The 16,424-nt window shown below is 41.4% G+C and overlaps 1 protein-coding gene across 1 annotated transcript; it reads right to left on the bottom strand.

The window, feature by feature from the left end:
- Positions 1–710: 710 nt before the first annotated feature.
- Positions 711–14,349, bottom strand: LOC309702251 (uncharacterized protein). The gene is made up of 4 exons (XM_082526809.1): positions 13,680–14,349; positions 6,272–6,377; positions 2,286–3,470; positions 711–1,960 (listed from the first exon to the last, which is right to left on the bottom strand). Exons 2-4 carry the CDS (start codon positions 6,287–6,289, stop codon positions 1,274–1,276), a joined length of 1,890 nt encoding a protein of 629 aa, XP_082382935.1. The 5' UTR covers positions 6,290–6,377; positions 13,680–14,349; the 3' UTR covers positions 711–1,273.
- Positions 14,350–16,424: the final 2,075 nt, after the last annotated feature.

Below are 16,424 nucleotides of genomic sequence, written 5' to 3'. Positions count from 1 at the left end.
CCTGTTCACATAGTCTCCTTCATTTACTGAAGGAGCAATGATTGGAATGTGAGTGCCATCTGTACAGCCAATCACGCCTGGGAACCGTGAAAATAAATGTAAAATTTAAGTAGTAGTTCAAGTATCACCACATCATGAATTAAGTTTTGGTCATCCTGATACCTGCAATCTTGTGGGTCTATGACCGGGGAACACCACAAACGAGTACAGGAGACGTTTCAGTGCAACTGTAACATTCCTGACTGCCCGACAGATGGTAGCCTTGGAAACGTGCTCAGCGTCACCAATATTATACAGAAAGCTAATTAGTAAGAGTATTGTTACTCTCCGCAGGAGTAGTCCAGCAGTAGAAATCAGTCCAATAACAAGGTGTGTAACATCTAGCAGGGTGACAGAAAAACCCAGGGTAACTTCTAAGGACCTGAACGTCTCTCTCACATTGTGTTTTTAAACATGCTTCCATTTGTCACTTCAGTCTTTACTCTGAAATACAGGAAGAGAAATCATGGCTGAAACAATTTCTCATGAAACCAGGGGTGTGGTCCAACAGTCAGTTTGGTGAGGAAGGTTCCTAACTGAGAGAAGTGACCCAGAAGTATCTGTGTAGCAGCCACAATGAATCCAGATCATGAGCTTTATTAACTGATCAAAGTCTCTTCTTTCATCTTCTGTATCATTCAGTTTGCATTGGTAATGCCCATTATTGTAATGCTTTTTTAAGACGAGCAAAACTTTATTTCACTTTGGGTTAGCTGGGATAAGTGATGGATGGAGGGAATTTTACTTCAGCCACAGAAATCCTAAACAGGAAGGAGGAGCAGAGTTACAGTGGATCACTATCCAGCAGGGAAACAAGGTTTATTTCAATTTCTTGGCCATGAGTGAGATTTACTGAGTGGGCAAATTAGGGAGACGACACCATCAGATCCCGAGCCCTCCATGTGTTAATCAAGAGACGGCTGCTGTGCTACATCCATAAATAATGAATAAATTAGGAGCTAAAGCTGAAAGGACAGTTTATTTAAACCATCAGTGAAGATATTTAACATTTGAATTTTTTATTTAACATTTGCAAGATTCAATAACATAAAGAACCTGAACAAGAAAACATTTATGTGCATCAAAATACATTAAAACAAAAACTTTATAATAGGAAACAGTTTTCAACCAACTGATGAAAAGAAATCTAACCACTTGACATGAACTCTACAGTAGGACAGTTTTGAAAGCTTAAAATGGAACTAGGGGAAGAGTTTGATTCACAGCTGCCTCATCAGATTTTTACAGGAGATTCTATCTGAACTCTGTGGAGCCTGATCTCAAGCTTTTTGAGTCTGACACAGAAACCAGAGGATCTTTCTGTGTCTTCAGATTCACTGTGATCCAGTGATGGGAGTGATTTCAGCCCTGAGTGATCGCGCTGATGTTTGCACAGAGCAGACAATGAGGTGAATGTTTGGGCACATTGGTAACAGTGAAACAGTTTATTAGTAACGTGGGATCGTTTGTGTGCAGAGTATGAACTGAGATTCCTGAAGCTCTTGTCACACTGGTCACAGCTGTAGTTTCCTTCCATGTGTGCACGTTCATGAATGTTACGATTATCTGACCGTGAGAAGCTTCTCTCACAGTGTCTGCACTTGTGTGGTTTCTCTCCTGTGTGGACTCCTTTGTGTGATTTAAGCTGACCTGCAGTGGTGAAGGATGACCCACACTGATCACAGAGGTGCTTTTTAACCCCACTGTGAATCAGTTCATGTCGTTTTAAGTCAGTTGATGTGGTGAAGCTTCTCCCACATTCTTTGCAGTATTTCAGTTTGTCTCCAGTGTGTCTACGTTGATGTACTTTTAGGGTCTTTTGCCGACTGAAAGTTTTTCCACAGAGGTCACAATGAAAGTCTTTCCCACCACCACAGTGATGACAGGGTTGAGAACTAGATCCATCTGTGTCGCTCTGCTTCTAAACAAAGACACAAAGACTGTGTAAGTCAGTCCTTCAACATTTGTATCCTGAACGTCGCCTGAAATAAAGAGCATCTCTGCAGACGTCCAACTACATTTGACTGTTTCAGTTAACACACTCAGTTTACTGGGCTGCAATAACTACAATACTACCACCATAATACTACAGTAATACTAAAATCATAACTGAAAGGAAAATCTGAATAATCACTCAGAGCTGCTTTTCCATGCAGTAGAATTGCTAACATGCTAACACAGTTTAATGAGCAGAGTTGTTCCAAACAGTCAGGCTAAAATGACAAGATAACAATATAAATACATACCTCACAGTAGCTGCACTTGTAGAGTCTCTTTCTGGTGTGGATCTGTTGGTGTTCTCTCAGGTCATGTGGAGCTTTAAAAGTCTTCTCACACAGGTCACATTGATAAGGTCTCTCCTCAGTGTGGGTAAACATGTGTCGTTGTAACTGTGCGTCTGTTGTAAAGTATTTGCCACACTGTTCACAGCAGTACACATCATGTCTGGTGTGAATGCGTAGGTGTGTATTTCGGCTCCTTCTCTGGCTGAAAGTTTTTCCACAGATGTCACAGCTGTATGCCTTAATTCCAGAGTGGGTAACTAGATGCCTCTGTAAGTGGCTACTGTGAGTAAAAGCTCTGCCACACTGATCACAGCTGTATGCCTTAATTCCAGAGTGGGTAACTAGATGCCTCTGTAAGTTGCTACTTTGAGTAAAAGCTCTGCCACACTGATCACAGCTGTACGCTTTAACTCCACTGTGGATGAGTTGGTGATTTTTTAGGGAACGCTTCAAGGAAAAAGACTTTCCACACAAGTCACAGCTGAACGGTCTCTCTCCAGTGTGGATGACCTGATGCTGTTTTAGTGAAGCCTTCAGAGTAAACTCCATCCCACACTCATCACAGCTGTATGGCTTAATTCCAGAGTGGGTAACTAGATGACTCTGTAAGCTGCTACTGTGAGTAAAAGCTCTGCCACACTGATCACAGCTGTACGCTTTAACTCCACTGTGGATGAGTTGGTGTTGTTTTAGGTAACCCTTCCTGGAAAAAGAATTTCCACACAAGTCACAGCTGAACGGTCTCTCTCCAGTGTGGATGACCTGATGCTGTTTTAGTTTAGCCCTCACAGTAAAACCCTTCCCACACTCGTCACAGCTGTATGCCTTAATTCCAGAGTGGGTAACTAGATGCCTCTGTAAGCTGCTACTTTGAGTAAAAGCTCTGCCACACTGATCACAGCTGTATGCTTTAACTCCACTGTGGATGAGTTTGTGTGTTTTTAGGGAACGCTTCAAGGAAAAAGACTTTCCACACAAGTCACAGCTGAACGGTCTCTCTCCAGTGTGGATGACCTGATGCTGTTTTAGTTTAGCCCTCACAGTAAAACCCTTCCCACACTCGTCACAGGTGTGTTTTTTCTCTCCCTTTCTTCTGTGAGGTTTGTCGGCCTCCTGAGAGCGCTGACTTCTGGCTCCATGTTGGTCCTGCAGTGACAGAGATACAAACAGAGGCAGTGAGTGAAATGCAGTCGTGGAACAAACTCAACCTTAAAACTCCATTAACACTAGTTTTAAACCTGAAGGTGGAGCGTGGCACCAAACACCTTAAAGGTCTCTTATCCCCACCTGCTGGTAGTTCTAACACATTACATCCAACCTGCTGTTAAAGATAATTCATGACTGTTCAAACACTAAAATCATGCACACACACACACACACACACACACACACACACACACACACACACACACTATTTTATAATTTAGATTATTTTGTTGTTTCCTATTACATATTTCTATAATTTGTATAGATTTATACAGAATTATTCAGTGATAATAAATCCTATGTTTGTTTATTCTAAAGGAACCCCGTTAGCTTCCACAACAGATGTTGCTCGTCTTCCGTCAAATACTCACATAAAATATTACACAATAAAGTGGATTCAAGATATCCACATAATTTCACTCTTACATCCACAGTGAGGTTTCACAATTGTTCAAATATAAGCAATCAATAATAATAATAATAATATCAATAACATTGAGGCACATTACACAAATTTCAAAAACAAATCATGTCTTACAATATTTACAACAACTAAAAGCTCTGTAAATCGGCTTTTAAGTGTTCATTGAAGTTTTGAATAATTCTCTAATTTTTTAAGGCAACTTATTCCACTTAAAAGTTGCTCTAAATGTAACAGTTTAACAAAACGTTACTTTTAACTCGAGCATTTACTAAATTGCAGTTTGTTGAAAACTGTGTAATATGATGATGTATTTCATCTGGATACTGCAGCTGAGCAGAATAAATGTGGTGTGTTTAACAGAATTGCTTTCTTTAGAACTACAAGTAAGCCATAGAATATTTTAGCCTGTACAGGAAGCCAAGAAAGGTTATTATGCATTTTATCAATATTAGTATAGTATGAACATCTTCACACTAATCTGGACGCCTTATTCTGGACTAACTGAAGTCTGTTAAGATCTGTCTTATTAGCTGCTGACCAAATGATTGAACAATACTCCAGATGAGACATTACTAGTGCATTAATGACATCTTTCATAATGAAGAAGTGATACACAAAGAGCATTTCATAGCCATAGCTATGCCTTGTCGGCAGAGTTATGTGACATTAGTGATGTTTGTACTTTCAGCGTTAACTTGGTTTTAAAGCCTTTAAAATATACGCCGTTCAATAGTCGACCTTAATCTGACAGAGAATGTGATGATTTTGTGGATAATTAAAGTCAGTCATATATCCACAAACACAACAAGCTGAAAGTCAGTGATGCTGCTCGGTTTGCAGTCCTGAACATCACGGCACAAGCAGGATTCACTGCACTGTTAATGTTAGCTGTGTTATATTGCTGCCTCTGTTCGGTGGTGTCGAGCCAAACGCACTTTAACGTGTGTTTGAACGAGCTGACGGTTCACTCGTTAAGCTGAAAGAAAGATGCTTTAATCACAGCAGTCACACATGTGTCCACTGCACCATCTGGAACTCTTCTTGTTTACACTCGTAATAACACAAACACTAAATCCTGCTTCTCTGGTGCTGTTGTGTAGCAGTGTGTACACCTGAGACTGTCACCTGTCTGTCTGTCCTGCACTCTCTCTCTGTTTCTTTCTCTCTGATTGTGGAATAAAAGTATGAACATGTGTTTATAAGTTACACTTGTGTTTGAATCCTGCAGCTTATCACACATTTGATTTCCATGTGTGACGACTGCAAGTGTCCAGAGTGAGGACAGACTGAGGGAGCCACTGCTGCACATCATCTGTGAGGCTTTGCAGCCCTGATGATCCACCAGGACAAACTCAGCAGTGTGTGAGGAAGAGGAGGAGGAAGAGCCAGCAGCAGCTGACAGATGGAGAGAATAGACAGACTGTTCCCTGTTTGTGAAGGACTGCTAGGAAAGTTTAACATAACTGTCTGTGCTGAATCAGTCTTATTAGGTAATGTTCAAATAATGTGATCATCCCAGTGTTTCCAGTGTGGGAGAAAGTACTCAGGGCCTTCAAGTTACACACTATGAAAGGCAGCAACAAGTTTAATGTTCAGAAACCTAAAGTCTGTATCAGCAGCAGAATGGAGCTAAAAATAAATGTTGGTTTCAGTTCTATGAAGCTTTGAGTATTTTGGATCAGTAGCTGCTGTGTTTGTTGCATCATATTGCTGTAACTGTTTATATGCTTTATATATTCTGAGCTAAGCTGATCTATAGTGTTACATGATACACTCTCAGAAATACGAGAGAGAACAAGGGGAGAGAAGAGAGAAGAACATTTTTGGTCTTTAAATATTTGGTCTATAGGAACATACTGGTGTTTAAAAGTCCAGAAATGCCCCTTTAAAGGTTCAATCTGAAATAAAGTACAAATCTGTATTATAAAATCTTAAGCAGCAACTTCTCCAGGTTCCAATATTTATGCAATTCTCAAACCTTTTGGCCACGACTGTATAACCTCTTCTGAAGTTTAGTGGATATGATACATGGTTATGCTCAGGATGTGTCGGCCAGTTTCCACTGGAAACGCCTTTTGGTTAAACTGTCAGCGAGGAATTTGCATTTGCACTGTTACATTTTTATATAACTTTAATGCACATAAACAACAGCTGCTTGTTTCAGTGAAAATACATTGATGGCTTTTTAATAAAGTTGTGCAGCTGTAAAGTATTTTGTCTGGTGTCAATTATATCGTCAGCTACATCGTTATGGCAAATGTTCAAATGTATATGGTGATAAATATCTTTGGTCATATGGTCCTGCTCTGTCTGTCACCTTCTGTGTTGAGCTCATTGTTTCCTCTGTAGTGGCTGAGCTGAGTCCAAGTAGCTGAAAATGTTCCTCTGCTGCTCCGTCAGACTCTCCTCCTCCTGCTGATCAGCTGGGACACAAAACAGATCTTTGTTAGGCTCCACACTGCACTGAAGAGTCAAAGTGTCTCATATGTTCATCTGACAAGTAAAAGAACACATTTTTGTTTCCCGAGGTGGGCAACTTGTTGGAAACAAACACAAAAGGTTTGAGCACTGATACCTGCCATTGCTGGCATTGAAAGATGCAACGCCAGCAATGTGGATTGGTTTGAGTCTTGACAATCCACATTGCTGGCATCTTTCAATATGTTGAATGCACCAGTGTAAGTGCAGCCACTCAGACTCAATGTGTTCATAGAAACAGGTGCACATGTGTCACGAGTTCATCCAGCAGTAGCTATGGCACTTGGCCACAGGGGGCAGCAGTGGACTGACCTGCATTTGAGACTGCTCCAGCTGCTCTGTGACAGTCAGTAGATCTGCTACAAATTGCAGATCATATGCAAGTTTTGGAAATGACATTATAAATATTCCTAACTTAGCCACGGCAGCCATGTTGATGCATTACCTATATTGGCTGAAAATGTTCATTTGCAGAGAAAAGACACAGGCAGACTGTGCTTACAGGACAACAACAACAACAATCTTTATTTATAGAGCACATTTAAAAACCAACGGCATGCCAAAGTGCTTAACATAGAACAAATTAACACAAGTATAATCAGAGTCATAAAAATAAAAGTGTAGAATTATGTTCACAGGAAAAAGCCACCAATAGAAAAAATATAACTATAGCACATAGCTATAGCACAATATAACTGTGCCATCAACACACAATGGGGATAAGACATACACAGCGCAAATAAAAAACAAGATAGGAAAATTAGTAAAATAAATCACTGCAGACAAGGCCAGCATTTAACCAGTAGAAAACGCAAGATTAAACAAATACATTTTAAGCCGTGATTTAAAAGACTGAATAGAGTCAGACGCCCGAATGCCAATGGGAAGGTTGTTCCACAACTCTGGTGCAGCCAGGGCAAACGCTCGATCACCTCTAGACTTCAGCCGAGATCTAGGCCGCACCAACAGTAACTGTGAGGATGATCTTAAAGCCCTAGCAGGAACATATAAGCTTAAGAGTTCCTTAAGATAGCTCGGTGCTGTGTTATTAGTGATTTTAAAAGTAAACAGCAGAATTTTAAATTGGATACGATATTTCACAGGCAACCAGTGCAAATCAGCTAGGACGGGAGTAATGTGGGCAAACTTCTTAGTTTTGGTTAGAATGCCTGCAGCAGCATTTTGGACTGTCTGTAATCTATGGAGGAGGGAGAGTGGAGTCCAAAATAGAGTGAATTGCAGTAATCCAGCCTCGAAGTTACAAAGGCATGGATGAGTTTTTCCAGGTCTTTATGCGGGATGTACTGCCTGGCCTTAGAAATAAGGCGGAGTTGGTATAAACTCGATCTAACAACAGCAGACACTTGTCTATCAAGTTTAAATGAGCTGTCAAGTAACACGCCCAAATTCCTAACAGTGTCGGAAAAGGAGCTAGTGAGAAAACCAAAAGCATCACGAAGTTTGGCACGAAGGACGTCACTGCCAAAGACCACAATTTCAGTTTTCTTATCATTAAGGATAAGAGTATTTGCCAGGAGCCATTGCCTGACCTCACACATGCACTCTCGAAAACTATTCAAGGACAAAGCTAGGTCATCATTTAACTCAAAGTAGATCTGAATGTCATCAGCATAATAATGAAAAGCGATGTGATATTTCTCAAAGATAGCGCTTAATGGAAGCATGTACAATGAGAACAGAGTAGGGCCTAACACAGATCCCCGAGGGACACCACAACAGACAGGTACAGCGGAGGAAGAGGAAGTGGCCAAGTGAACCGAGGAGAGCCGATTGGACAAGTATGATTTAAACCAATCCAAGGCAACACCCTTGATGCCTACAGTGTGCTCAAGTCTCGCCAATAGGATTTTATGATCAACCATATCGAAAGCCGACGATAAATCCAATAGCACTAGGACCGAGGAGCGCCCATTATCAGCCATTAGTAGAAGGTCATTGAGAACTCGGAGCAGCGCTGACTCAGTGCTATGATGTGGTTTGAAGGCCGATTGGAATTTATCATTAATGCTATTCTCATCCAGGTAGGCCTGGAGTTGAAGCAACACTATCTTCTCAAGAATTTTGGCCAAGAACGGAAGCTTGGAAATCGGCCTATAGTTCGCATAATCATTATAATCGAGGTTCCTTTTTTTAAGAACAGGCTGAATTATAGCATGTTTAAAGGCTGATGGTACGCAACCAGAGAGCAAAGAAGAGTTCAAAAGGGACAATATACTAGGTCCAATTGCACTAAAACAGTCCTTAACTATACGAGATGGAAGAACATCATATACGAGATTAGTATTGTTCAGTTGTTCAACCAGACGCTTAAGAGTAGGGAGTGAAACGGGTTCAAACTGATAGAAGGAAGAGGAACAGTCAGGGGTAAACGCAGGGCCTGTCATTAAAGGAAGAGCAGATTTAAGAGATGAGACTTTATCTAAAAAATAATTTAAAAATTGTTCGCAAAGAACCGTGGAGCACGGCAGCGGCATAGTGGGGCAGGGGTTGACCACAGAGTTAAAAATTTTAAATAAAATTCGAGGATTGTTACCATTGGTAGAGATAATTTTTGAAAGAAAAGCTGCTTTAGCCATTTTGGCAGCAGTTTGAAACTTCAAGCGACTAGTACGTAGGATGTCGTAAGATGCCTGGAGTTTATCTTTCCTCCACCTTCTCTCATCCCGCCGACACGCACGTCGTAGAGCGCGAACAGAGTCACTTAACCAACATTGTGAGTAAGTTCTGGGGCGCTTCGTTTTAATAGGTGCCACAGTGTCGAGGATGGAGGAACATGTAGTTAACAGGGTATTGGCAAAATTCTCAACCATATGAGGGGTAAGACAATCTGACGTAATAGATGCAGAATACACAAAAGAAGCAGAGAATTTCACCACAGTATCAGCATTAACAGTACGCACATCACATAATAACGTTACATGTTATTATGTGATGTTACTGAAATCATCATGAATAACAGGAGTGGTGATTCCTGTAACTTTGTGTATATAATTTGGCATTTCTTACTGATGTAGGCCAAAAATAAATACATAAACTGAGCACCTGATGGCTTTGAACTTTTGTTGTCCATCTTCCATTGGTTTGAATTTTGCGCTCCAGTACAAACACAAATCCCCCAACCCGAGGATCAGCACAATTAACCTAACAGACCTACACCTTAGTTCACAGATTCACTTTGTCTAAGGTTGATTTCTGGGATTTCACACAACCCAGGATTCAGATCGTGAATCCATGATGGGCTTGGATTTACATCATTATAAATGAAATGTGCTCTACTTGGAAGCAGCCGGCCCCGCCCCTTTTGACGGGTTGTGTGAGACTTTAAATCATCAAACTGTAAATTATAAATTTAAATTGTTATTGATCCTTTACCCCGAGTCCTAAAGTGTAGATTTATTTTCTTACTCTTCTTATATTTATTGTTTGTTTACTTGCACCGCTGTAACTGCAGCCTCGTCGTCTCGTCTCTCTATATGCTGGACTGTCTGTAGCGGAGATGACAATAAAGTTTACTTTGACTTCAGCAGCGCGCAGGCGCACCGAGGGCTCTCGCGCTCACTTTATATAATTTAGAAAAAACATCGGTGCAGATTATAAGTCTGTATCATAATATCTGTTTGTTGTGTTGTTTTTATTTTGTTTTGCGAGTTGGTTATTAGATGCCGCTCCAGCCAGCCAGAGACTCCCCGCCGTAATAAACTACGTATTCTCTTATTGCTGTTACCAAGTTCCTGACTCAGCTGGATCAGGGAGAGTGACTGAGGCAGATATTGAGCTGTCAGTGTTTTTATATAACATTAAAGTCCCTGAGGGTATGGCACCAAGCACCATTGAGAATTCCCCAACACTGTTTGACAAGTTTGACGAGTATCTTGACTTTTGGTCTTTGGATATTAACAGTCCTGGGTATGTGACTTCTTGTTTAACAGAAATGTTACAGAGAGCATTTGCAGTGCAGCCTTTAATTGCTAGTAATTCACATTTTTTTTTTGTATTTTTAATTTTTTTTCTTTGTATGATAAGGTGGAGGCACCAGAGGCTATAAAAGTTTGAGCAATGCTCCACCATTTTGAGATTTTGAGGCTGTCTGCATCAGTGTCCATCTCCCACGCGTGTGATCATTAAAATCATCGTTTGACTCAACCCGGCCGGACCAGTGTTGTTATTGTGGTTTTTCTCTTGTTTCCATCCCCAATATTTTGAACCTTAACACTCTATAAAAGTTAATTGACTCTTTACAGTGGCCTGCTATGGTTAATAATAACATGTTCAGTCATGAGTGAAAACAAAGCTTTTCTTCACTTTAGCATTTAACATTCCCAACAATATAATGTGATACCTTAATTAAAACATGGCTAATAAAACACAATTTTCTTAATGCAAACATCAGTGACTCAACATTAGCAACCAAAGGGTTCAGTCTGCAGCTCACACTCATGTGAAGCTACAGCCTCCCCCTTTAGTCTCTGTCATCCTTCTGCTCCTGCACAAACAAAGCAAGACAAAACCTCCACCCTTCTTCTACAGGCTGGGTGAATTGTTGTGGACATTCACTAATCCTAAAGTCGGCACCGTTTTTGTCTCAGTATCAAGTCAGTTAAACTTTTAGTCGTCAGTCCGTCACAGTCCAGTCACATGCATACATCCACACACATTCATACCAGATATTGCTGATAATGGAGTCTCACGCGCAGCCTATTCGAGCCTCCATCACCAGCAAGATGATGTCATCATTTTAAAGGAAAACAGCTCCTTGTTTTTGGACTGGATTGACTCGCTGCAATCCTTTTAGGCTCAGGACTTCTCATGTGATCAATGTCACATATAAGTGAATTTCTCCCAAGCCCATTATAATCATGGAGAAAAACACTTTGCCACTGTTTCCAGTAAGAATATTTTATAGCACTTTAAAGTTCAACCTCTCAGGTCTGGATTAAAGAGCTGATTTGTTAAATCGGGAACTCACAAAATACCAAAATATCACCAGCGGTGGATCACACCTCTCAGATGTTCTTATCTCAGTGCACTGTAACAAAAGCACAAACAAACGCAACCAATAAAATACTAATAAAGTAACAAATACTGGGGCCCATTGCAAACATGTCCAAGCATAAAACCATCTTTCTCTCTCTTAGAGAAAGAAAACAATCCAAACCTCACTGATAAAATCAACCTAGTGTCAAGCAAAACCCAAAAATCAACCAAAACTTCACCAGAAAGTTTTCCTCCCTCCCGGGACAATATTGTGCAGGAATACAGGCACCGTAACTCCTTTTGCACTGACAAAAACATGTTGGATTTACTTGATTCAATAGTGGACACTGGTTGCACACAAAGGTTTTGCTTTGGCAGAAACTTAAACAACTGAGTTAAATCAACACAACCTTTTCATATTCAGTAAACCTGCATGTTGTGTTCATAAAACACGATTGAAACATGTTCAGATGGAGTAAGTTGAGCTCCTGGAACATTTTAATCCTTCAATTGAAATTGAATGGGTCTACAACAACTACCATCCTCCTATCTCTATCCTGGTTGCAGCAGGGCTGGGAAATAACCCTGAAGCGATCGTGGGCTGGGAAATAACCCTGAAGCGATCGGGGCGATCGTGGCTAAAGAGTTGGGAGTTCGTCTTGTAATCGGAAGGTTGCCGCTTCGAGCCCTGGCTTGGACAGTCTCGGTCGTTGTGTCCTTGGGCAAGACACTTCACCCGTTGCCTACTGGTGGTGGTCAGAGGGCCCGGTGGCGCCAGTGTCCGGCAGCCTCGCCTCTGTCAGTGCGCCCCAGGGCGGCTGTGGCTACAATGTAGCTTGCCATCACCAGTGTGTGAATGTGTGTGTGAATGGGTGGATGACTGGATATGTAAAGCGCTTTGGGGTCCTTAGGGACTAGTAAGGCGCTATATAAATACAGGCCATTTACCATTTGAAGTGATAGGTTACCAGGCAGGGTACACCCTGGACAGCTCACCAGTCTATCAGATAGAAACACACAGCCGTTTACATTCATGGATAATTTAGCCCAGGACCTTCTTACTGTGGAGCAACAGCACTAACCAGCATGCCAACAATGGAGGAAATACAGGAAAGCTATGATTTCCTGTATTTGAGGCACAATTCTTTTGTTCTTGCCCTTGACAGGTTAATCCACAATAAATAGCAACAGCATGCATGTGGTGTGTGTGTCGTTGTCTGCCTCTTATAACTCCAGTGATTTTCCTGTAGTTTGAAATCTTATGCGGTGTTGACACAATAATTTGTTGTAAACCAGGAAATTCCCAACTGTGGTAGAAAGCACAGCTTAGCCTGAGCAAATGTTCAAAGAAAAGTCGTCACTTCCTGATTTCTGCTTCACTGATAAATATTGTCACACTGGGGTTTTTGCAAATGATATCAGTGAGCACTGTGTGGCAGCTGGAGTCAGACAACTGAAGCTCCCACAATCAAGACCACAAACAGCTTTCAAAGGAGATTTGAAGCTTTTCTGGCAGCAAGCTTCATGATTTATGGGACTGGAACTGGAACAGAAACTACCTGATCACCAATGGTGAGCTGGCATGGAATTATTTTTATGACATTTTATCAAAGTTATAAATAAGCATGCCCATTAACACATAGTGAGTGAGCATGTTGTCTTCCCACGCAGTGAACAGCGGATGCTAATGTTTTTGTCACTTTTTACAGAGTCAAACTCAAAGTAAGGTCAGTGCTTCCACGCTTTAAACGCTGCACGCTCACACTCTCTCCACACTCGATAGATTATCCATTGTTCATCTGCACACAGCTGCGGTTTTAGTAACGCAGTAACGCAGCGTGCTTACGGGAAAGTAACAGTAATCTAATTACCTTTTTTGCAATAGTAATCCCTCACTTTACTCGTTTCTTGAAAAAAGTAATCGGATTACTGCCCATCTCTGGTTGGAGCTGTGCACTTGTGGGTTCAACCTTGTGTACACGTTTATCTTTGCTGTGTGTACTTGTACCTCTGAGTGGAAGCTGAACTCTTGAGTTCGAGTATCGAAGCATCAGCTGTGACGTTAAAGTCCAAACAGCTCGTTCATTTGACGTGCAAATGAACGAAGGTAACGCCGTTTTCATGTGGATGTGTCACTGAGACACTTTCCACATCCACAGCTCACAAAATGGGAAAACTATAGAAGTATAACAATGAAGAAGTTACTATGTTACGGGTCCCAAGGATGAAGACCTCGATGACAAATATGTTACCTGTAAAAGCAGGTGAAGAGCAGAGTAAGGAAGACACGATGCGTCTCTGCTTTCCTCCAGAACGTGTCTGAGTCTGATTTATTTCACACAAATAAATGCTATAAAACACTAAACATGAGCTTTCAATATACTGTTCAGCTGGTTCCTCATTCACATCAATTACATTTACTTATTTCACAACATCAGTGAAATATACTCTTTTTAACTGGTTCAGTTTCTCAAGTTCACACTTCTTTCCATAACAGCTACATCCTTTTATCATATCAATAAACACATCACATTGTCTTCTGCAGTGTCTTACTGGCTAAACAGTTCTATTCAATAACAGCATTGGTAAATACATTACATTTGTTCCCTCCAGTAATTTACTGGCAAAATCACTATTTAGTGCATCATGAAACACAGCTTGTTTAATCAACCCATGAATGCCTCTGTTAGCTACACAGAGTTGCTCAGAGTGCTTGTGTTACACTAGCTAATCTACTCAGTCACTTTAACAGAACTATTAACATTCACATCTCACAGAACTGATTTGATTGGAGCATTACAACACGTTTGCACAGAGCATAGGAGCGCACTGACTCTGCTTCACGAGCGCTCCACCTAACGAGCGGGCTCGCGGTGCGGTCGCGCGGGACACTCCTCTGGTTTTCTCCCGTGTTTACATATAAATAACTTTGGCGGACCGCCTTAACTCTCCCATTCACATTAACGTGGGTAACCATGGTGACAATAAACAACATTTTCGGTGCGAGCACCGTGTACCGACCTGTAAAAGCAGGTGAAGAGCAGAGTAAGGAAGACACGATGCGTCTCTGCTTTCCTCCAGAACGTGTCTGAGGAAGCAGCGGAAGGTGGGCTCCACTTACTGCTCCCGAAACCCCGGAGCAAGCACCAAAGTTCCGCCCTCACTGCTTTCTAACATAAAATGAATCCCTGTTACATGGATTTTCTATCCTCTTAAAGAAACGGAAAATAAATACATATAGCAATGAAAAATGTCCCGTTACATGAGTGTTTTACACAAAATAATATTCATGTGGTCATTCCCTCACAGGGGTGCCACAACTACACTGCTGTTTTGACAGAGACACAGTGTGTTTATCTAACTTGGCTGAAGCCAAAGTTCTCCAGACAAATTCAGTCTGTTTCTGCCAAGTGTGAACTCACTGGATGAGCGCCAGATACACAGAATCAAAAAGGGATAAATTACTTTTCTTATGTCATGTTCCCGTCACAAACTGGCTCAAGGAGAGGGGAAGCAGGAGTCCACAGATGAAATGTTCCTATAAATAAAGTGGAATTTATTCAAACTTTACCAAAACTTCAACACATCAAATACAAGCAGCTCAGCAGGGAGTGGATGTGTGTTGCATGTGCCAGGTGGATGCAGAGAGAGGCCAGGGCCACGTTCAAACCTGAACACGCTGCACAGTGTTTTGTTCCATTTGTTAGGGATGAATGAAATGCTTCCTTGAAAGGATGTGTGCAGTCACCAGTGGGCGTGGAAGCATGTGCGCCCTCATTTGGTGGGTGTGCAAGAAAAGTCCTCCTGTCACACAGCAATGCCTACATAAATCACACCACTCTGCTTAAAATAATAATGTTTAGTGAAGCAGGTGAAGCAAAGGGCTGCTTTTAATAGGCTGGGAGACCCAGGTGTGCTGCTTTAGCTGCTGAGCCTCTTATGACAGAACAGCGGAGAGTGGTAAGAAGGGAGGAGGGGGTCTGGCTGTGTTTGTGAACGATAGATGGTGTAACTCTGGGCATTTCTCTATCAAAGAGACGCTATGCTGTAAGGACATTGAGCTGCTAGCGGTTAGCATGAGACCGTACTATCTACCACGAGAGTTTACACACGTGATTATGATAGCTGTGTATGTCCCGCCCTCTGCTAACGCTGCAGCAGCCTGTGAGGTCCTGCACACTGTAACCAGCAGACTCCAAACACAGCACCCTCAGGCCCTTTTCATGATCTCTGGGGACTTTAAAGATGATGTAACCATTTAATTATGGTTACATAATTAATTATGTAATTAATTATGCAAAATGCAAAACGCTCAGCTGTGTCTCCAATCAAAGCTCTGTAACTTCAGAGGTGATGTTCATATGTTGACTAATGGTTTTCTTTCATTTTTGATGTACTGCAGAATATTTGTATAAAATCCAGGCCAGGAAAATCTCCTTCATGTGTTTCTGTGTTTTGTCTTCAGCTACGTTGACACAAAGGCCTCTGCTGTGACGCTCACACCTTTGATAAAGTCTGGAGAGTGTCAGCTTCCTGTTTATAGATACAAAAATATGTAATGTTGTGAACTCTGGCCGCAGCGGCGCAAGAAAAAGGAGAATTACGGGAAGCACTCACAACAGGTAAAATCCAAATAACAAAGTAAAGTAGGATAAAATAAAAACCAACAAAAGAACAACACAATATACTTCCCCGTACTGTTACTGCTAACCTCTGTTAACCTAGTAACTCTTACCTTCTAACTGACAGCTGGTCAATAAACGAGCTCCATAAACGCTCCATATTCACCTTTACATGGAATATAAAGGGAAAAGAAGAAACACAGTGCTGTGTCAGCGTTACACATATAGATACATCCTTGCTTTTAATACATTTGAAGGTGGGTGGGAGAGGTGCTTCTCCGCGTAGTCTACGGTCTCTTTGGGATCGCTAAAGCTTTTCCTCACATCACATGGGTCACTAACAGCTTTGCAGGGTATAGCAGTCTGTACCTGACG

The sequence above is a fragment of the Aulonocara stuartgranti genome (genome assembly GCF_965226115.1).
Source record: "Aulonocara stuartgranti genome assembly, chromosome: 3".
NCBI classification, from domain to species: domain Eukaryota; kingdom Metazoa; phylum Chordata; class Actinopteri; order Cichliformes; family Cichlidae; genus Aulonocara; species Aulonocara stuartgranti.
This window is presented reverse-complemented; position numbering and strand designations above follow the sequence as displayed.